The sequence below is a fragment of the Linepithema humile genome, chromosome 5 (assembly GCF_040581485.1).
Source record: "Linepithema humile isolate Giens D197 chromosome 5, Lhum_UNIL_v1.0, whole genome shotgun sequence".
NCBI classification, from domain to species: domain Eukaryota; kingdom Metazoa; phylum Arthropoda; class Insecta; order Hymenoptera; family Formicidae; genus Linepithema; species Linepithema humile.
Genome location: NC_090132.1, coordinates 20027961 through 20051336, shown reverse-complemented (window position 1 = coordinate 20051336; position 23376 = coordinate 20027961). Strand labels below are relative to the sequence as shown.

The following is a 23376-nucleotide window of genomic DNA, read 5'->3' as shown; positions in this document are numbered from 1 at the left end:
TAAGCGTGTGTCGCTATTATGACCATTCAGTTATGAATTGTCATAGCGCGTCATTTGTACTCGTCAAGCGAAATAGAGATCACATAAGAAATATTACAGAAGTTTATGAAATATTCAACGAAACGTGATAGAGCGATGAATGGACGAATGTCTGACGGTTATTCCGTGGAAGTCGGACTGCGACTGTCGAGATTAATCGGATCTTTCGCGAGTGACGTAATTATTATTAATGATAGGCCGGCTGAACGTGAGAATCTCATTCGCGTTAAAGCGCAAAACGACCTGGCGGCTATTCGCTTTTACCCTTTTTTTTCTTTTCTTATTCTCGCAGCCTCTTCAATCTGCCGGTAACGTCTGAAAAGCTGAAATTGCGGCCAAGTGGTAGTGGTAGTATAGGAAACGCGCGGTGGAAGCGCGCTTCCACGAGACAAAGCCGGATTGTTCCGCCGCGCGCGGAGGAAGAGGCGGAACGCGATCCCCGGGTTTCATGCAAACGGAAACCCACCACTGCTTCCTCCTTCTTCTCCTTCTCCACCTCATCCTGCTGCCTCCACCGCGACGTTCGTAGCGAAAGCTCGTTATATTTAAGCCGAGAAATATATACACATGTACGCGCCAGTTAACGCGGCTGTTACACGTGACTTGGTTAGCGCATTCGCCACGGTACACTGCGTGTTGGTATTGCGAATTAAATTATTTTCATCATGTCGTATATACACGCGGCGGGGCATAACGCGGCCAATTCTCATGCCGCCGAATTCCGACGTGGTGCAATTTAGCGAGAAACGTTCCCAGACGTGGTGCGCGATATGACGCGCTGCGGCTTGACGCATGCAATTTGAAGGAGAAATCATTTCCTAATGTTAAATGATATTGTTAAGTGGCAGCGGCATGCTAATTAATTGTCATTGGAGATTTCTTGTTACGTTTCTTTCAGTTGGCGCAGTTTAATTATTTAGAAACTCATTAAAAAATATTAATGTGAAATAAATGAGCGCAAATAAATTACTAGTTTATCACAGAATTTCGAAAATAATCTAATAACTTAAGATAATTTTCCTATTTCTGTATTAATTTTACTTATTTTTTCCTAGTTTTTGTATCAATTGATATAATTTAGCAACGCAGGTGTTTATAAAAAATCGTTGATTAAGAAATCGAAGATATCTTACTGAAACTCAATATAAATAGTTTTTGATAGTGTTTTGAAACGTATCTTCATAACCAGCGCAAAGAATGTACGCGATACATTTGCCGTATATTGGAACGGATATAAATCTCTCGGAATAACAGGAAACGGCCGGGATAAGAAGTAATAGAGAACAGACTAGGTCTCAAATGTCGTAGTTCAAATCGCGGGTAAAAACTATTTGGAAGGAAATGGCTGTAAAGTCGGCCACGTTGGCTGAAAGGATTCTTCGCGTGATTTCTTTGTGAAAGTAATTCGTCTATATCCAACGGCCCCGTTCTCTCTACTTAGGGCTTACCCCGAAGCTTTAAGATTCACGTTATTTTATTGGAAAGACCCAATTCGTGTTCCTCTCGCGAACATTCCGGCGGGAAAATCCTTCAAAGTTTCGTAATCTTTATATCCGTCGGAACCTCTCTTTCGTCGGATCGAAGGATCTTACGATGTAGTTTTGACCATTTAAAGTTGTCAAACAAATGTAATTGAAACCTGTTGAAAAGCTTGCCCGATAATGGCGAGTAATGTTAAGCGCTGATTATCGATAATACTTACCATTATTTTTTATTCTAAATTACAAGTTTTTAAAATTCTTTAACAAAATGAATATAATAAACACAATTTAAAAGTGTTATAATGCGTTAGAATGTGTTAATAATATATAAACAATGTTAAATTTTTATAATAATATAAAAGCTAAAAAGGTTGATGAAAAAGAAACAGTGGGAAGGGGTTGATTGCAGTAAAGAATTTTAAATGTACACTGCGTTTATTGTAAATATCATTTATTGGACTCTTAGGCGTCATTGGGTACAACGATTACATCACGTTGCTTACTTATAACACCTTAGCGATTTGAAAACAAAAGTCGGGTTCGTCGAGTAGACTAAATCAACGTGAAGACATCAGGTATGTTATTTCGTATCTATAGCTAGTACCGACTGCGATCGCGCGCGTTGGTAGAACGAACCGGCGATACAAGGATTATCATTAGTCGTCGGTAAGCCGAGTACAAATTCTATCTTTACGAAATTAGGAACCACCAAATTTACGAAAAAGTCACGTTAAAGAGATGCTCTTGAAAGAAGCGGAATCGATCGGGACGAGAGGACAGCTGCGTCGCGCCGTCACGCCCGATCCGATAGATCAAAGTATCGTAAAGACAACAACTGTCCATGTTTCTCGCGATGAGCTACAGCTAGATTCAATTTAGGACGTTTATAGGACACAGTGTACTTTATTGTAACAGTTCTCGTTGAAAAGTTCGTAACTCAAAGCGCCACCGCCGCTTTGCTCTCTCTCTCTCTCTCTCTGTCTTTCTCTTTCTCTCTTTTTCTTAACGAAACGAGCGCGTTATGATCGTGCGAACGCATATTCTGGGGGAGGAAGGCGAACGAGAACTTATGGCTAAATAAAACTTTATAAAAATATATCAACGAATAATAAATATATCTCTAACAGCGTCACCTGTATAATTCGTCGAGTACGGGCGTACGATAGCCTACGCATTTACAGTCACTATATACACGCTATCAAACTCTACTTACCTAAATAATATACAACAATTTATTTTAGTCGCCCTATCTTCGGGAATATTTGACGTTGCACAATTAAATTTTTCTCATTCGGCAGCACACACCCATGCGTTGTCGTTCTGGCCGTATGTTCTTCGTTAAAATCTGCAACTTTTTTTTGTTGCGCATCATCCCCGCTCACTCAATCATTATTACTTCATTATTTTTATTATTATTATTTTTATTATTATTATAATTATTATTAGTATCGCCCATCGCGTTCGTTATGAGCTCGCTTTTACAATGTTATACGATTACAACTCGACAAGAAGTCGATCTATTCGAGCGCATCCGCCACAAGTTGACAACTGTATCTCATCCCGTTCAATCGCGAAAAATTCGCGAGTCGCAAGAAAAAAAAGAAAAAAAGAATTGGTCTCCGTTTCGTTCTGATCCCTATATGCGGGTATACCACGTTCCACAATTCGCAAAACATCGGCTTATCATTATTACCTATACAAATATATACACATGTCGTATGGCGACATTATCGCGCGACTGTCAACGCGCGTGGATATTCGTAGTTTACAAATTTTCTCTCTATATAAGTATGTATTTTTCAAGTATACGCCCGCGCGATCTCTTCCTTCCTTCGCTATTCTCGTATAAGGCCAGAGAGAAATCGAATTTTAACTGTATCTCGATCGCATAGGGGGGATTTGTTCGCGCGGACACAAGCTTGCCTAAGGTTTCGCACAATGGTGACAGGGACCCACGCCCTTTCTCGCGATCGTGCATTCGTAAACGTGTCTTTCGGAGTTGTCGGAGGGCAAGAGAACTCGCTATAAGATCCAAGGAATAGCAAGACGGTGGTAGACCGCGCCTAGGGCGCGTCAACCGTACCTCCATCGAATTTCATTGTGCTTGCAACGCTGGGGATATACAAATATTTCGACGTAGCACGTTGGACGAATGTGCGTCTCGTCGACGCGAGAGTCGCGCGTGGAAAATTCCTCGGGAAAAGATTTCGATATTATGTACAGAGAAGCCTCCCTTTTCCCTTGGAAAAGTTGACATCCGAGCTTTCCGCATCGCCAGGAGTTTCGCCGAGATTCCTTCCGCCTGGATCCCCATGGGACTATCTCAGCGACGGCGCTCCTGCAGGATCGCCTGCAAGATCAGACAGAGCAGAAGGTACGTGATACTCGCCGACCGGACGTGGGCATGGCTGTATCCGGAAGCGCGCGTCACATTGAGCAGAACGGAAGCGTCGGCGATCCCTTCCGGCGAACGGACCAGCAGCAGCCACTCTCCCGCGTGGGACCACTGAATCGTCTCGAAGTGCAAAGTCGTCCTGTAACATGATTTCGTGCCGCCGTCCTGCAAAAGTGCAAACCGACATATGAGTAATTGCTTTTTATCATGCCTCTGGGTTTTACTTCTGAAGAAAATCACGATTGCAAGAAATGTTAGTGCATCTTTCAATTATAATCAATATGTTGAAAAATATAAAGATCGTCTAAAATGCTCATTTTTATTCGAGAATCAGTCTATAATTTTTTGACGATACGAAATTTATTCGATTTTGCATTTAATTGTACGTAAAATACTAATATCAAAATTAATATACATATTTAACATTTTGTCATGTGTATCATTACATAGTTAATTTGGTTAAAATGTTATATGCATTTTTTTAAAATGCGCATCTCTCTCCCATAAAATTATAGAGAAATTGATCAAATAATTATTACTAAAAAACAGTGGCTGTGTATTAAAATTTAAAAAATTTGAATAAAAATTTGCAACAAATTTGTCACAAACGGGCGGCAGTTAGTGTTAAATAATTATATTGAGTATCACGGTTGAAACTGACCGAATTTCCATTGCTGCATTTTTCACATTCATTATTTGCTAGTGTGACATTTTTACGGTCGTATACATTTCTAAAAACGGCTCTCTAAGGGTTAAGTGAAATTCTTATAACTACACTCTGCAGGGTGCGAACTCACTCGAGGTTGACCTATATCGAGCCCTTTTTTTTTTTTCTTTCTGATAAGATGTCAGATGAGACGCTTTAGAGGGAATTCCGAAAGTTTTCTTTAACAAGCTGAGAGCTGAGGTAACGACGGCATCTATAGTTCACGATGGAATGAAGCTCGCGGAGATCTTTATGAAGAGCGTTTTCATGGCGCTTTCATAGCGTTCTAAACCATCGAGATCTGATTGCCGCGGGTCACGCTCCAAACCGAGATGTTTTTATCGCATAATGCTCATTAACTTGCGATTCGATAACGTCCAGCCCGTCCGGAGACGTCCTCTTATCGGGCAGGCTCCTTCCTTAGGTCTTTACGATTAAAGTTTCACGTAAAACTTCCGGCCGGAGGAAACTGGGAACTTCCGGCGTCGTTCTACGTTCTCGCTTCAATTATCCATCTTACCCTTCGACCGCTTCTTCTTAAAGCCCCATCCTCCCGATCTTCTCCGCTTTTCATCCCCTTGAAATACGTTTTATTACTTTCCGCATTAGTATCTATAATGACTCCTCTTTCTTCGACTTCTTCTCTTTGTTCAGAGAAAGATCAATCGTATTAAGTCCGTTGTACGTCCAACGAACTTCCGGTTTATGGGATAATTGACCCTAATGGGAGAGCAATACTGATGGTTCGTACGGGATAAAAAAAAAAGGAAAGTTTCCTCGCGATCAGTGCTGGTGCGACTTGAAATTTCTCAATGTTTTTATCTGCTTTATACAATTAATCGACTATCGTTTTCAAGACTTTATTGCACAGATTTATTATTAAGAACAAATTTCATAAAAAAATACTTCAAAATTTTTGTTCAACAATTAGAAAAAAAGGCAAATAATTTTTAGATTGCTTTTTATTTTAATATTTCTTGCTATATTTTGCATAAGTATGAAAATTATATATTGTGTTCTGATATTTATATAGTAAATATTCACTAAAATGCATGTGTATATAAATTTATAGTGAAAACACGATACATATTATATATATCATTTATTATCTAATTAATATCTGCGAATCGAGATTCTACATCATTTTTCAATAATATAGCAAGAGAAAATATTATGTATGAAAATATGGAATATTTATATCTCAATTTTCAAATTACAGGATGACATAAAATGTCGCTATTATCTATATTGTATATCTACATATGTTTTGTTGTTGTGAGATTGAAGCGTCGTCTATATTGTTATGCTTCTGCCTTCAATCTTATTCAAGAGCGTCACCAACGCAGCGCGATACCATAAAAGACTTTATTGTTCCGGTCACACAGAACGTGCTGGTCGAATATGTAACGACGTCATTGTGCTATTTTAATATTGAGGCAACGATGTTTTCCTCGCATCCATTTTATTGGTAACGCGGTCGCGTGGATCGAAGGGAAATACGTTTGCGTAATTGAATCGGGCCGGCAAGACTGGTATCGTCGCTCGGCGATATTTCGTCGCCGCGATTCGGAGCAGACGTTGTCGTCGCGAAGGTCTCGCGAGTTTTTCGCATGCAAGGAGTCGCAGTTTCTTGCTCCATTTAACCCCACGTTTCTTCTCCCATCCTCCGATTTCCATCCCTTTTCAGCGTGACGGAGGCCCGCGCCTCTTTCCCCATCCATCGACCCGTTCTTTTTGTGTTCTCTATTCACGAGCTTTGCCCGCATCCTCTCCCTCCCTCCTCACCTCTCCCTTTCTTGTATCCTTCTTTGCGAATCATCTCCCGTCTCTCTCTCGTTACGTTTCCGACGATCCTTCCTGGCGCTTCTCGTCTTCCCTTTCTTGTTGCTTTCATTCTATCTCTCCATACCTTTCCATTTCTACTTTCTTTTTTTTATTATACTATCATCTTGGCTTTGCTTTCGCCCACCCTTTTTTCCTTTCCTCCCCGTCGTCGTCCTCTCTTCAGTTTGTTCGAACTTTCTCCACTAACGCATTCTAACTTTCTGACTTTCGTTTTTCCTTCTGCCTGTCGTGCTATCTCATCGTTCGTTACCCTCCGCTTTGCTCAGTATTCCTTTGCTAACGTATTCCATCTCGCTCGCTCGAGTTTTTTCTACCGAGATTTCCCCGTAGTTTCTCTATCTTCTATTAACCTATTCCCTTCGTAAGCTTTTGGTCGTATTCTTTTTACCATTTGTTGCTTTTACTTTTTTTTTTGCTTTTCGCTATCCCAATCTGCTAACATATTTGAGATTCCTCTTGTTTTATTTCATCGTTATTCCTTCTGATTTTTTTTATTTTTCCACTTTTATAATGGCTTAAAATTTTTTAATCTACTTCCGTTTTTAATCCATTTATGAACAGACAACATATTTTTACTTTCAACTTTTATCTTTAAATTTCTTCTATGTAATCGCGATTCACCTTCGCAATTAACTTACTTAGAAAAAAAAATGCAATCAATACAATAAGCACATATTATCGGCATTACTCCCTTTTTTTTGTTTTTGTTTTGTTATATGCAGAATTTGCAACCATAGATTTCTCGCGAGACAGTTGCAGTTATAAAAAATAGAGTAAATATATTTATGACTCTGCGTAAAATAATACAATCATATAAATAATTCATATTAAATATTTCAAAAAAATGTAAATGTATCGATTTTACTCTGCATCCACAGTTTCGTATTTCATGATTCAGCAATACATCAGATACCTTTCAATATAGTTATGCAGAAGTTTTGAAGACGACCAGGCCCCCCATACGATATATATATATAGCTTTCAACCGAGTACTTTCGCGAAAAGAAGATCGATATGTAAACGGCGCTGTGAAAATATTTTGCGTATAAAGTGTATCTTGGAAAGCGCCTTAATAATATTAGATAATATTTTTGTAACATTCGACGTTTAGAAAAAAAAGCCATGATATGACTGCATTATCATTCCTTTATACGATACAGGATTTACTTTTCACATATAGCCGCTGCAATATCGATGCTTGTTTCACCGCATGTTTAAATTGCAAACGTTGCAAAAAGTAACGCCCGTGAAACGTTATAATCTGTAAGATATATTTTCCAAATATTATTTGCGAGCGGTGCGCTACGTAGTAATTTGCTACACATCGACGTGCTTGCGTCTCGTCGCGCATCCCAATAAAGTTCGCAATTTTTAATGGAACCGAGCCGATCGTTACTTGCACCACGAAATCGAACTGTGCGTTTTCGTTCGCGCGCGCGGAGAGCGAAGAGGATCAAACGTTAATAAAAACAAACGCAACACCGGGTGCATCGGCAAATCCCTCGCAAAGCTCCGTCGCATTGTCTGCGCCCACCCGATTCTGCCGGCACTCCTGGAAAAAATGGTTAATCCGTCCTTTATGACGCAGCAGCTACCTCCACGCGTGCGGATTCCGTCTCCACTCGGGCGAAAAAAGAAGCGCGCCGACTGTGGAAATGAAATAAGCGCGTATATGGATACGGGCGTGTCGGCCTGCATACATTTCCGTAGTATCCCGTCACCGTCCTCTTGCCGCCGCTCTTATCCCTTTCATCTCGTTTCCTCCGCCAGCGCATTTTCGCATTGCAAGGTGGCCATTCCAGTTCTCATAGTTTCTCCTCCTTTCTATCCGCCGAGTCGCGTCGCAATATCTCGGATATCCGCGCGAACGTCCGCGCCGGGATGGCGGCATAATTTTCGCGTCGAAGGACCAAGCACGCCTCTAGGCGAGCGTGTAATCTCCGTGCGGACGTAGGAACGTCGTCTCCGTGTTACAAAAGACGACGGATTTTCACGGACGCGAATTGCATTTTCACGTGGCACTTTTGCAGCGCGCGAGAGCACGAAATTGCCAGAAAAAAAATTTTTCAAGCAGGTATTCAAAATAGTGGGTGAAAATGTGGATTTTTTTTTTTTTTTAATTTTCCTCTAGCTTTATAATAAAAAATCTTCATATCTACCGGCATATAAACTAAAAAAGAAAATAAAATATGTAATTTATATTATATCCACGACGAATGGTACAGATTAATTAGTCAGTTGAAATAGCACGACTGATATTTGAAGGAAAGATACATATCTTACGTGCATAAAGAATATTCGAGTTAAACATTTTATCACGTTGAATCGTTAAACATTGCTACAATATAGGGGATGACAAATATTTACAAACAAACGATACGTGATCAACGTATTTCTTGTGCAATTTTGTTGCACAGTGTTTGCTGTTTGCCGTGCAGAATTCGCAATTTCGCTATTTGTAATTACTTCCTTTCTGTAAAAAGGAAATGTAACTGGCGAAGCGTGCGTGGAAAGCACAATAAATTAACTTATTCTTGTACGTCCACGAGAATAAAAATATTTTTTACGGAGGAAAAAACAAACCGATCATATTATGATGCTATAATTATTTCGAAAAGTAACGAGAAACTTTCTTTTACGTTTGCAATTTAACAAGAAATAAAAAGTGACATGTATAAAATCGCCTAATCGTGAAATCGATAGTTTCGAATTGAATCGTCAAAACCAGTAAATGAATTTGATTCCAGATTAAGCACTTGTATGTAGTTTAAGTTTTGCATCGTTAGGAGAGCGAGCAGCGAAATCCAATTGAAGTATATGGACACGCGAGCACGCGAGATTCGATGCAACAAAGCGTGCAAATTTACCTCTATTGCGAAGGCTCGAACTCCATCATGAGAGGGCGCGTCCGGTGTGTACACGCGCTCTTTCGACATCCAGAGCACCTTTGTGTATCTTGGCTCGGTGCAGAACTCAATGACGATATCCAGAGGTTCGCCCTCGTTCGCAGTCACCGTTTGACTCGATGGAAGAAGCATGGGCCTTCCTGCAACGAAAATAGACGGGAAAATTGGTTAAGCTTTGTCGAATGAACGCACAGCCACCCCTATTCTTGCCGCGGCCATAAATCTACCCTTCGTCGGCACGATAGGCGCTTTTTGCGTTTGCTAAAAGCTTGTACCTTATTAACGACGTAAATTTCCATCCAAATGGCACCCCGTTAACGGGCGACCCTCCGCGATTTTATTTCAATCGCGGAAGCGCACACGATTATTAAAGTCGTCAAGCGGGCGCGTGTCTTTTATAGCGAGTGTTTTTTTTTGGCGCATGCATCACTGTTATCGGTGTTTCTGGCATGTAAAAATTCGGGAATAGCAAGTCACGCTGATAGATGTTAGTATGTTGTCAATGGAAGACGTATAGCAAAACATACATCGATAACATACCACAGTGATCGATTTCACTATTGTCATATTTCCACTTTCGATCGATCTTTAGTTTTTCTTAAATTATTTTTGACGGATATTTTTTGACCGATGAGGAGAATACACGAAATGTAAGTTGGTGGAAAAGTAATACTTGTTCTGCTTTCTGCATTTAAAGTGAGTGTCGTTCAAAGCTTCAAAAAAAGAAAGAAAAGAATGGAAAAGTACACGATAAGATAAACTTATAATCTTCGGACGACTTTTTGAAATATTAAAGATCTCTTGAGATTACGACTTTGTCATCATTTCCATTTTTAATTTAGCGCGCATCCAGCCGAGATTATGTGCCAACATTTAATTATAAAATAATGCCCTCGCGTATCACAGTTTTGTTCCGTCGCATTTAAACATTTCCAGTAAATATTTGCTAATCACATTTCTATCGCAGGTTCAATGATTTAATGCGATTAAATATGATTAAAGAAATCGTATTAATAAATATATGTAAATCCGTCCCCTCTTTTTTCTTGGCACGGGCGCGTTAGGGAGGTGATAGATATAACTGTTACGCGATAAATTTCTAAAAAGTTCTGGAACCGAGATGTAGAGAGGGAGCCCGGTGACCTCTGCTGAACCCGTTCCCGGCCGTAAATTCGATCTTCGGTGACACTTCCGGTGCAAGGGATAAACGGAGGGGGAGGGCGGGAATCGCCGATTAGTACTACTGTCACCCCCCGACATCTGCCGCCCTCTTCTGTTTACCGGCGTCTCGTTAACGGTGAAAGATTGTCTGGTAGTTGGTGAGCGTATTAATGGGACACGGCAAAACAAAAGGAGCGCATTGATTGCACGATATAAGTTGTGACCCTCTGCGAGAGTCATTAGCGAACATTAATGCGGTCGGCAATGGCGATCGCAAATTATTTCTTGAATCCTCGTGTTTTTTTTTTTTTCTTTTTAATTGTCGCCAGTTATGACTCGTACACGCATCCATATTGAATACTATGCAAATCACGATATATATTTAGAGTTGTAATTACGTACAACGGCTTATTCACACTTTAATATATGGATTATTCACCAATTTGAGAGGAGTTGATTTTGCTTAACAAAGTGATATTACTAGCTCTTCAATTGTAAGGAAAAATTCCGAGTTCGAACAAAGCAATTTTTTTACAAATCTCACATTTTATATATGCAAATCATTGTGTTCATTTTATTCATTTTATTCATTTTAACGAGTATAACACTACAATATTTTTTAAAATTATTTTCTAGAAATCTGGCATAAATATAATGGAATGATTATGATCTTGCAACGGTAGTATCGATTACATCTGCTAATCAAAATACGCCCAACCACGAATTATAGCAAGGTTAAACAATTCGTACGAAAGACTGTATCAATGGGTAATAGGAGATGAACGCGGTGAAACGATACATGTGCGATAATACGCACCACCGAAATTGACGTTCCGATAGAGGAGTTTCAATTCTGTAATAGCCGAGTATATTGCGTTTCGAACTTTTTTTTCCAATATGCACCGTTGAACCGGTATAGAAATAGTGTGACGATTTTTTCACATCGACGCGTATAGATTACCGCGTTTTTCTCTATTTACACGTACCAGAGATAACCAAGTGTAGTCGAATCTGTTATTCATTATCTGCGTCACATCCTAAGTCAAATCTTTCGCAATAAGCAAAGTGAAATCTTTTTTTTTTTATTAAATATTCAGAGTTTCAATATCCGTTATGTACTTTAAAATATTGTTAAACTACTGTATACGATCGACCCCAATCTTTTTTAGAAAGCTTATTTTCGTAAACACGATTGTTTTCTAAAATTAATATAATAGAATAACGAATTGAGGGAACAACGCGATTCAACAACGCTGATTTACGCGAAGCCTCGAGACATCCAACGAGATGTCCAACGGAACAAGATGTCGAGTAATATAGCGATTGAAGCGCGGAAACTTGGCGTCGTGCGACAAAGCAGCCCGCAGCTATGTTGTAACGCGTTTGCGCGCGCAAATTGCAATCATGGGTTTTCGATTTCCCAACCTCAAGGCGATCGCGATTTCACAAATTGTCTTGCGCGCGCTACTGTGCGAATTTCCTCTCGTCGTCAACTACGGAGTTTGTCGATCGAGAGTTTTGGCGAGTTAGCGTTTGCGGGTCAGAAAATCGTGTACGAGGCCATGGAGTCTCGAGATAGGATTTTCTTGATTTTCTTCCTTTTTGTTTCGACAAGAAAATTCTCGTCCGAACGAGGCGCTTCACATTGCGAAGAAAATTACGCAAGAACAAGGTTTAGAGCTTGAGGCGGCATTTTGCGGATATCATTGAGTTTTTCTTTATGTTTACGTCTACGTAGTCTACGTAGTCCATGATTGAAATAACCGATTGAAAGAAGGTAGCAGAAAAACGCATAATCTCATGTATTTGATACTGCTCTCACCTTCTCTTCTTTTCGGTGTAAAAAATGAAAATAATTATATATATTTTATTCTGAATTTAGATATTCAGCAATCGAGTAGCAAGTATGTTTATTGAAGCGAGTTGAAATTTTTTACATACAGAATATCTCGAAACTCGAGCACTTCTTGCGTTGCAATTAAAACTTTTGTTAAAGAAAAGCAGATTGTTATTATCCCTTTGTCCATGTTTGAATGTCGGTCAGTTCAACCGAGCGTTCAGAACGGTCGGTCAAGAGGCCATTGCTATGATATACTGCACAGTATCATCAGCTCTGTCCACGCACTTTAGCTAATTGAAGCATGGATGTTGTCCATTAAGTCCAGTGATTATCTCTCCTTTGGCTCGTTTTCCACTCCACGCCGTTCACTCCCTTTCTCTCTAGACGACCTCTCATCCAAACGGATTTCCTGCTTCGCAAAGCAAGCTTTCTGACCCGTGTCGGGTCATCTGTAGAGTGAATAGAAGCGAAACAGTATAGTTAGCAACCGCGGCATCGTTCATGAATATTCGTACGGCTGAAATTGCTCGAATATCTTGGATGCGGTTCTTGTCCCTGCGGCGAAGGGCAAGTCTTTTCGTCATCCTCGCGTCAACCTCACTTCGTCGCGATGTACAACGACGACAGGGACCATCTTTTAGCTTATGCATGCTCGCAATGGGCTTTCATTAGCAGGCTTTTTCAACATTCTTATATACCTTTGATGACGTGTGAATTATACAGGTGCGTGCCGGCTGCGTCGCATACCACGCATGACACAAATGCCAGGCTTGCGCATGCAAAAGTGAATGAAAGCCTCATAGAAGCAAAGCAGGTCGTCAAAATTTTTAATCTTGAAAATTTATTTATTAATTATAAGTATTTGCAATCTAAAAATTGATTAGATTGCAAAAATTGAAATTAAATGAATTAATGTCAACAAGATATGAATTTTTTATAAGTTATAACACATTTGCATAAGAAAAATATTGACATAATTCTAATTATGGATTTAAGTAGCACGGTGCATTACGTTTTTATTTCTAGATATTCTGTGCACTCGTTTTTCGTCACGTTCTCATTGTATTATTAGATTTTGACGCTTAAATTCTATTTTGGATTATTTTTCTTTATAGTTGGCAAGAATATGTGACAGTTATATGATCTGGAAATTATTTTAACTTACATGGCGACACCTCTGCATGATTGCACCATAGAACTAAGTGGATAATATTAGCGCGCGAAACTCTCGTGCGAATTGTGCATTCGAAGTAGAACGGAGTTGAGGAGAAATGTCATAAACAAAATGTTCGAGTGGCCCGATGTGCGCGCCATTTGGTTTCACGGTGCGTACGCGCGACAACGATTACGAGGGTGTTAACGATTGTTAGCCGACAAGCTCGAGCGGGCAGAATGCGATGAGAATCTTCGAGTTGTGCTACGATATGTCTCTCTTTCGAAAATGGGTCTTCTTCAAGAAAATTCCTTTTCCTGAATGGTGACTTTAAACGCGCCGCGGCGCTTCTGGAAAGAATCTCTTAGCGAGTTAAATGAATCGCGAACGATTACCTACAACGGCAGGGGTGATTCATTTCATTGTGCGCTGTTGGAAAGAGCTTGGATGGAAACGATCGTCAGAGTAACGAATTTCCTCGTGACGACTCGACGTCGTATCGTTCACTTTGAAACCGAGGGGTTGTACTTTGTCCGCCGCGAAGTTTAGATCGATAGCGACACGGATTTGAATCTTCTCGCCGAACATTGTCCGTCGTTTAAGGAAATCACGAAGCAATGGTGCGTATTTCCCGCTATTGGCAATTTTCATTGATACTTTTCACGCGCAACGTGTTCGTGCAGAAGAACTTGAACAAGTGATAGTTTTATGGACAGTTTTAGACAGATTCTACTCTTAAAAAATGTTCAAATAATTTGTTGCCTTCATTTTTTGCTTAAAAATAGGATTGGTTTTATTTTGAAATTTAATCTTTTGTGGAGTTTAATGATTATCACAGTTAGAATTTTTTTTTTCTAACGATAAATTATTAAATATTTCCAGTAAAGTATGAACAAAAAGCAAAATTTTTTATGCAATAAGTTATTTTATAAAAATTAGAGCTAATATCCTTTTTACAAGCAGAAAAGGCAATCAATATTTTGTTACGATCAAATTTTATGTGATGGCATTTTATATGATGTTTTATCGATATATCAAGAGATAAGCCAGGCTTCCAATGGTCGTCAGTTTACATTCACAATTTAAAAGCAATGCGAAGAAATGATCAGATCGGATATCTACCATGAGTTAAACGAGTTCCAATTGCGAAAAAGCTGTGCAATTTAAACATAATCTGTGCGTGAAATTGCCATTATGCGTAACTATGACGTAACTATATCGTAAAATTGTTCTCTTACACATCTGTGCGCGAACGTAACAATCCATTAATTAATTTATCAGTTTCCAATCCCGAAATCGGAGACGCCGCATATTGGTTGACAACGCTATGTTCAACGTATATGTTTCGATTACCGTAAGATTGCAGACATGCCTCGGCATGCTTACACCGACGTGCAATGAACTCCCTAAGGGATTTCTCCGAGGGATCTAAGGGTGTAATATTCGGTGACGTTCGAAGCGAAGCTATCCTCGGTTTAATACGCTTTCCGTTTAATACGTCCCGTGTCATTTCGCGCCAAAAACGGTTTATGGTTCGCTGCTCAACTACCTCTAACACTTTACGACATTCATTGTACCTGGCAGAAGGATGTTCTATATTTTTTACTACAACAATGCATTACCCTAGAAAGATACAGGTCGTGATATATTAAAATTACGTTGCATTTTCCGCAAATCGCCATGAAGTTATTATGCATGAAGCCACTTGTTGTACTGGCTGGGTCTGATATAACCGACGACCTGGCGAAAATATTTTTCGACGATCTCTCACGTCGGGCTGGAATTTCTGGGAAAACAGAAGAGGAAAACCGGCGCGGGATCGTACCTTTGGGGGGTACGATACATCCCGGAAAGTTCTGACGCTATCCGTGCGAGGATTCACTCGGTTACTCGTACTTCAAGGCGATAAGCATCAACGCCCATTCAGAGTGCACGATAACGTCCGCGAAACGGTACCATTGTTTCAAGGCGTTGGTAAGCGGCAGCAGTTATCTGCGCGTTCATTGTTCTCCGTGCTTATTAAAATGATCAAAGCGGTCCTCGGACCCCTTAGCCGTTGGAATCGGATTAACAATACTTTGTCATGCACGGTTTCTACTATCTCGATTTTCTGTAGAAGTATCTTTCATGAAGTGATTTTTTTTCTTGCCAAAATTGCAACCAGAACCCAATTAGATATTGAATATTTAATTGAAAATAACGTATTGTAGCGAATTAAGATTCAGAAGTACAAATAAATAATAGTTTTTGTTCTTAATTTGTCGTAAATATTATATTAATAAAATATTAATTTGTACTTTAATTATTAAAACGGATTAAGATTAATGCTGGAAAAAGAAACACCTATATATTGCCAATAAAGTAGAATGTAGTCAAATTTTTGCTAAAAGAATATCACCTCAAAATTCAAGAAAGAATATTGCATCGTTATCAAGGTTTTCTGCAATATCATGCATATTTTTTATCTAGTCATCGATATCGTCGAGAGTCGGGGATGTAATCAAAAGCTTAAATAATATTTTTTTTCATAGAATGTCATGGAATGGCTCTCGAAAGAGATCATGCGGATATTTGAAAAGTCGGCGCACCATTTCGATTATTCGACGGTTCCCTTCTCCCAGCCTTAAAATTCCTTTTACGAGTCCGTTCACATGTGACGCAATAGACGACCGATTATGCTTTGGGTAAAAGCGAACAGAGCACAGAATCCCTAGCGGGATCTCGAATTGAAAGTTAGCCGTCTGCCCCTCGAGCTTTCAATTTGTCCTAAGTTAACACTGGCGCGGTTCGGCGATCGTGTGTTGCCTCTTCAGCTTTCGGGACTTTCGTTTTTTCATCTCCGGAAACGCCGAGCGATACGCATTGCTCTCCAGAGAGGCAAAGGCACTTTCGTCCCCTTCCAAAAAAATGAGTTTTTCTCGGAAAACGATAAGGGGCTCGAGTTCGTAATTGTGTCAAAAGAATGAGATTCGTAAACTATGTTCCCCCCGCGACTTATATCCTCGCAATAAACCTTGGAAAGCGTCGTCGGATACGGCCAACCCACCCCCGAAGGGTGATAGACTCGATATTACTGCATACACGATGAAAAACGTTCAATTTTCTCTCTTGATCCAGATTTTGGCGACGTTCTCGACCCGTACGTCGCATTTTATCGACGGAATGTTGTGATTTTCCATATTTTATATGACACACTTTTAGAATAATTTTGCGCGAAATTGTTCACGGCGATGACTGCTGCGAAACTGTTTTGTTACTTATTGTCGAATCTAAAGCGACACATTGAATTTAATTCGTTATTTTTACATCACTGAAAATGCTACCGAAAAACCTTGCTTTATTGCTAATATTCAAAGAATATCATGGAATTACAAAATTTTATTCATTAAACTCGTTTAATCTTTCTGTTGTGATTTGCTACAATGAAATCTGTCTTTTTCATTTGCATTTCTTCTGATATCTTTAATATCTTTAATAAGAATGATCATCAGTCAGCATTCTTTCATTGTATATTTCTTATATTATGCTTCTCATAAGAGTATCTATCTCGGTCATCTTCTTCAAGTACTATCATTACCGCCGCCGCAGTAACCGTGCATACCACGTGTTCATCGTTACTTCCCTCGGTTCCTCAGGGCGTCGTGTGAACTCCCTGCAGAATCTCTACTTCCCCTCTAATAAGTTTATGCATTGTTCTCCCTCTCAAGTTGGTGCTTCCTTTTTACAGCTTTGCCGCAAGCATACGCAAGGTATTTTTACAGGAAAATACTTCTGCTTCCTGTGACGCGAATAAAACATTTTCATTCTGTTTGTGCATATTTCTGAAGAATTTAGACACACATATTAATACAAACTTATATTTGTATTGTCCTTGAAACATTTTTCAAGCGACTTTTATTGTACATATCAGATTAATTTCTAAATTTTTTCAAAAGAAAAATTGTAGTTGAGTATTTTTTAAATGTTAAATTGAAAAATATGCTTAACATAATATTTATAGCCAGTCTGTGTATTATAATTTAGTAACTAATTTTAGTGAACATTTTTCTTTTATTAATGACTTTTAAAAAATTATTCATATTACATGTTTCGTATTTCTAAGATAAATAGTTTTGTTGTGTTTACGTGTTATATATATGCGTGTATGCGTGCTGTTTGGACATTTGTCGTCGTGATTCGCGCCACGATTATCGGCGCCTCGTTTCTTCCGCGGCGCGGATAATTGCTGCATCGCGCGAACGACGCGTTTATCAGGCGAAGTAGACCATCCGGCAAGAGTTTTACGAGAAACTTTTCTCAGCCGCGAGGTTTCACTCTCATAGCGGCAATAATTTTATTTACAGCCGGCTGCACCGACGTTTACGCGGCTCCGCACAGGCTCGGAACTTATGCGTCCGCGTAGTTAAAGTTACGAGTGTCACGAGACGAAATTTACGCGCCATGGCGGCGGCGAGCATTACATGTATCGCGCAAATGGTGACCAAGTTTTAAAACTCCACCGCGACAATGTTGCGGACTGCATTGTTGTAACCGAATGACCAATTAACCACTCGTTCGAGAAGGTGCTGGCATGAAAATGCAATTAAACTGGCAGCGTTCACGCTATTGCTGCTTCGAAAAACATCGGCATTGAAAGTTGATACGATAGGATAAAGCGCAGTCGCATTTATAAACGGCAGAAAAATAGGCTGTCATACAATACGCTGTAATCGCGGAATCGACCAACAGGAGCTTTCTCGCAAAAATGCATCGTTATTTCTCGGCCAGCCAATTTTGTTGCTCGTATTGTCTAGTGATAACTTTCGGGCATATCATGACATATGACACTGTGCGGCATTGTTCGAAGTACTAGAATCTTGACAGTGAGTCTAATAGATACGCGACAAATAACGAAGCACAGAATTGTTGTGTAAAAAAAATCTCAAAATATTTTAAAACTAACTATATTAAATGTCAATTACTAATATCGTTATCTTGTAATAAACTTTTGTGTTATTAAAAATGAAAATTATGACGAGTAAAACTGATAAAAGATGAAAACTTTCTGTGCGTTTTCTTTTAAAACTTAAATAAAAAATAATTATACACGTTATATACATATAATGTAGTAAAGTAGCTTATATGTAGTCAGATTTCTGTTTTATCTTGAAAGACAATCTCAAGTATTTCTGATTTGTCTTCTCTTTTATTTAAAATTTGAACATGTACTTGCATGAGAAATTAAATATTAAAAATTGAATATGTTGCACTACTGATTTTATTCTCGAGCTATAATTCAAAAATAAAATTAGCAGATATATATATAAAGCAGCACGTGTTCTTTTAGCTCGCGAGAGATAAAAGGTGAAGAAACGTGCAGGCGGAAAGCACGGTAGAGTTCTGCAGCGCTTTAACCGCATTTCCTGTTTCATTTTTGGCGATGGTCAGCATCGCTGCGTCGGAGAGTTATAAAAGCCGATTTTGCGGAAATAAACAGTCAAAACGCTGAACAAGTCGACAGGTAGGTGACACGCAAGCAAAAACTCTTTAACTTCCACCGTCGTCGTAAAAGTCCGACTTACAGCTCGATCTTCCGCTTGCGGTCTTCGCGCAGAGAAAATCTGCGAGAAGAAATCAATCGCGAGGAGAGTGTAGAGTACCTCGCGATCCGCATTGATAAATGTTACTGCTCAGAGAAAGATTTCGGAAGCGGGGGAAAAGAACGAAGGACGGAAAGATCTTTGCGGAGCGCGAGATTGCGAAGCGCGGAATTTCCAGAGGCGGAACGACATCGCCGTACGAACTTGTCGGATAATGTAGGTTAATCCTTTAATCGTGGTTATTAGATGAAATTTTATCCCGCAGGCTTTGGCCGGTACTTTCGCTGACTATCCTGTGTGTCCGCGCAGATATTAACGTACCCTTATTAAATACCTAATAACGCTTATGAGTTAATTCACTTTTCGAGAAGCATTAAAAAGTCGTCTGGCCAGGAAGTTGGAAAATGGAGAGCTGAAAGGGCAATTGTCCCGTGTTACTGTAATAGCTTATTATCTTATACTTATTATAGTGAAAGCGCGGACAGCAGAATTATAATTATCTTTTTATTACATATTTGTGATTTTATTAAAAACCCGTAACGTTAATTAATGTAATTGCTATATTTACAGTAAAGTACGTAAATATAGCAGTAAGTTATTATTGCAATGTTAAAAAATGTTAAAAATATTACGGTAAACTTTAAACTAATTAGTTTTTATATAATATAATTAAGCGAAAAGTTTTATATTTTATACTCAACATTGCTGACATTTACACATTATGAAATCATAATGTTGACAATATCGTCATTTAATAGAGTATTCATTTTATGTGATTTATTAAAAGTCTCATCTTATTCCGAGATTATATTTCGCGCTTTTGATCGATGATAGATAACTTTCGTTTTGGCGAACACATTCAGTCGCTATCATTCAAACTGACTTTTATATCATCGATATGCTCGGTCAGCTTCGCTTCGGTGAGAAATACATGTGCGGTACGCTTGAAGGAAAGGGAAGCGCGCGATACGACGCAGCTGGGCAGTTTCTCGATTCGATATATTATCAAGAAATAGGAAAAGAGAACGGCGAACGTATATATAACGCGTACATTTGTACACGTTCGAACTCATTCCGGATGTATAAGTTTCTACGTGTGCATATGTATATTTTAAGAATGGCTCTTCTTAACAGTGAAGAAGGTATTTGAATCCAATCATAAATGATATATCATAAACTATTAAATACATTTATGTACCCATATATTCATCCATTTACCTCACATTTTACGCGGTTTTTGTTCGCAACATCGATGTATAATTATGAAAAATATTTTTTTTTTCCAACATTCCTAATATAATAGTCCGGTCTCACTTTTTTATGATATTAAATTCGTGTTTTTCTTTCTATTGCATTTTGTTTTAAATATCAGTATTTGAAATACCTATCAATATTTTTGTTGAACATTATTTACTAAGCGCGATAATCTTTTCGGTAAAATAACAATGCTATTTTTGGCTAAATAAATGATTTGCGTAAATGAAAATGGAGAAAAAGGAATTAATTTACAATGAGATCAAATGATAACGCAATAACGTAACATCGACGGTAATACCAACAGGCAATTATACAGCGAAGTTTTAATATTCCAACTACAATTTGTGTGAATTCGAGGGAGCACTGTAATTACGTGTTCTAATTTAGAGATTAAAATACGGGAAGACGCAAAAACTCCTGCCGCGCTTGGAGCGCGTGATCGCGCGCGTAATACCAAGGACGATAATTGAAATTGGATACGAAGGGAGGACTCGGTTAATAAAGCCAATTACGGTGATTCCAAAGAGATAGGAACGAGCCTCAACGTCGATCCGGCGGGAGGTAAGAAAGCATTTCTTCTCTTTGCCAACACAGACGCCCTTACGCCCGAGAATGGATCGTACTAAATTGCATAACGGCGGAATCCTCGAACTCTATTCCGGAGAATGAAAAATCTACACCGACGAGACGCGCGCGAAGCACGCGGCGAAACATAATACGCAATTATTCGTCAATTAATCGGATGATCGCACAATTTTGCCTTCTAGCGCGGCGGAATGAAATTCAATACAGTGTGTATGATAAAGAAGTCCGTGATAATTCGTAGCGAAAGACGAAGCACGCACACCCCTTTATTGATTAATTAATTCGGTCTGATTTTATGCTATGCGGGAAATGGATTTGCCGCTTGAGAATATTATGAATTCCTTGATATAAAATAGAGATGAAAAGGTTGAAATAATTGATATCGAAATGATGTACTCGTGCGTATCTTTAAATATGCTAAATCTATTTTATTGTAAAATTTAATAACCTAATTTAAAGAGACACGTTTTAATTAGATTTATATACTCTCTCTCTCTCTCTCTATTTAAATTGCAATTACAAAATTATCTTTAAAAATAAATATAAACTTGATGAAAATTTTGGCAATTTTTAAATATAATTTCATGTTTATTTAATTTTATTCACACGACACGCAAAAACTAGAGGAACAGATCGATTTTTCGGGTGCAGTATTTGTTGACGCGGTGATAAAGATTCCTTATCAGCTTTTCGCTTCTCTTAAAACCGGCAGTAACAACCGAGATTTCACGGAGAAACGCGAACGCGGGGAGGACGCGAGACAAGTCCCGCGGGGCGATACGTCGTTTTCCCGACTATCGGTTCACATCCAACTTTTCCTACCTTTTTCCAAAGGCCGGCAGATGTGGGTGGGTGGCAACAAGACAAATTATCGGGGGGTCGTGGATATTCGCCCCTTTCGCTCCCGCTGTCGTGGCGTTATCGTCCCATAAAAACTCGTGCAATGTCGGGGAAGTATGTGGGAATGAGAGTACGGATGGCGTATAAATATATAGGATGGCCGAAACGATAGATTCAAAAGTACTCCAATTTTATTGCTATGCTTTTATATGAAAGTTGCGCATAGCTCTGGACACACACAATCGGCATGGGCACACAATCAACGAATCCTTGTCATTCAAACGTCCAAGCGCTTTGATGTAAAATTACAGAATATCTGTCGATAAAATCTATGACTTTTATAATAAATATTTCACGGTATCTCTCTGTAATATTTTATTGCAGTTCATTTAATACGCTTCGCAATTTTATTTTGCTTTATATTAAATTCATGATATTTTATATTATACATTTTTAGATTTAATCTTGTATGATTAAAACAAAAATGTCACTATTATATTGAGATACTGCAATATAACATTTTTTTTTGATCAATTATGACTCTTCGATCATTTAATTTCAATTACCATCTATGTGAAATATTTAGCTATTTTGCTAACTAAGATTAGTTGAGAAACAGTTTCCCACGTTTCAGAAGTGTATAGAGTAGCCTGTATTGATGCTTTGCATACTAACTCTCTCGGGAACCCTCGAATACGTCATGTTCCGCCAACGAAACAAGAGTTCGCACATTATTCGCGAGAAATTTACCGATAAAAACATTTTCATTTATTCGAGGAGCTTTATATAAAAATAAATAGAAATATTAAACGTAGCTGATTATAAACTGTTACGTAGAACATGTCAAATAAATTACAATCTGAAAATGGAGAGACATTGACATGGTAAATAATGATTTTTTGCAATATTTATTATCAAAAATTGCCGCAAATTGTTCGAAGAACTCTCACAGACATAATTTCAAAATTTAATAATGCCTTCCATAAATTAAGAAGAGCAAAAAGCCCCTGAAACGCTGAATAAGAAACTAGATTTTACTTATAATACCTAAGTGCTAGAACTTTTGCTTCTCATTAATTATTGCGGACGTAGCGATTTTTCATACGTTGCAGAATATCGTGCGTGTCAATATGCTGATATTAATTATTCCATACTGGCCTCTCATACTGCAGATGGCGCGTGAGCTTGTACGCCGTTGCAACAGGAGTGAAAGCAGGCAATTTGTTGCCGAAAACAGTTTTGCTGGGCTTGACATCAAACGAGTTAAAAGAGTAACGAGGGTATACTCATTTTTTTTTATTATTTAACAGAGCCGTAGAGTGAGCAATTAAGCTAGCAGCTTAATACAGCAGAAACTCGTACGTTACGACAGTATTGATTAATTCGCAAAATAATGATGTAATTAAATTTTCACTAAGGCTGTTCGTAATTTACGGACGTATCTGAATTACTTTAATACGGAATTTGTAAGAAAGAAAGAAAAAAGTCTCAAATGCAACAACGCATTTGCGATGTTCTTAAAGAAACTCACGGCATCATCTTGTATATTTCTATTTGTAAGCCAAAGAAGCCGCATTACTGGCGCGTTG

General features: G+C 38.7%; 1 protein-coding gene across 4 annotated transcripts in view; it reads right to left on the bottom strand.

Moving 5' to 3' along the window:
* Positions 1-1954: 1954 nt before the first annotated feature.
* Positions 1955-23376, bottom strand: part of tei (teiresias) — a 314441-nt gene continuing 293019 nt past the window's right edge. For all 4 annotated transcript variants that reach the window (XM_012370246.2, XM_012370249.2, XM_012370248.2 and 1 more), the window contains 2 exons: positions 9334-9512; positions 1955-4080 (listed from right to left, as the gene is read on the bottom strand). In XM_012370246.2, the coding sequence (XP_012225669.1) occupies positions 3844-4080; positions 9334-9512 (416 nt within the window). In that variant the 3' untranslated portion in view covers positions 1955-3843. The remainder of the gene's footprint in view (positions 4081-9333; positions 9513-23376) is intronic.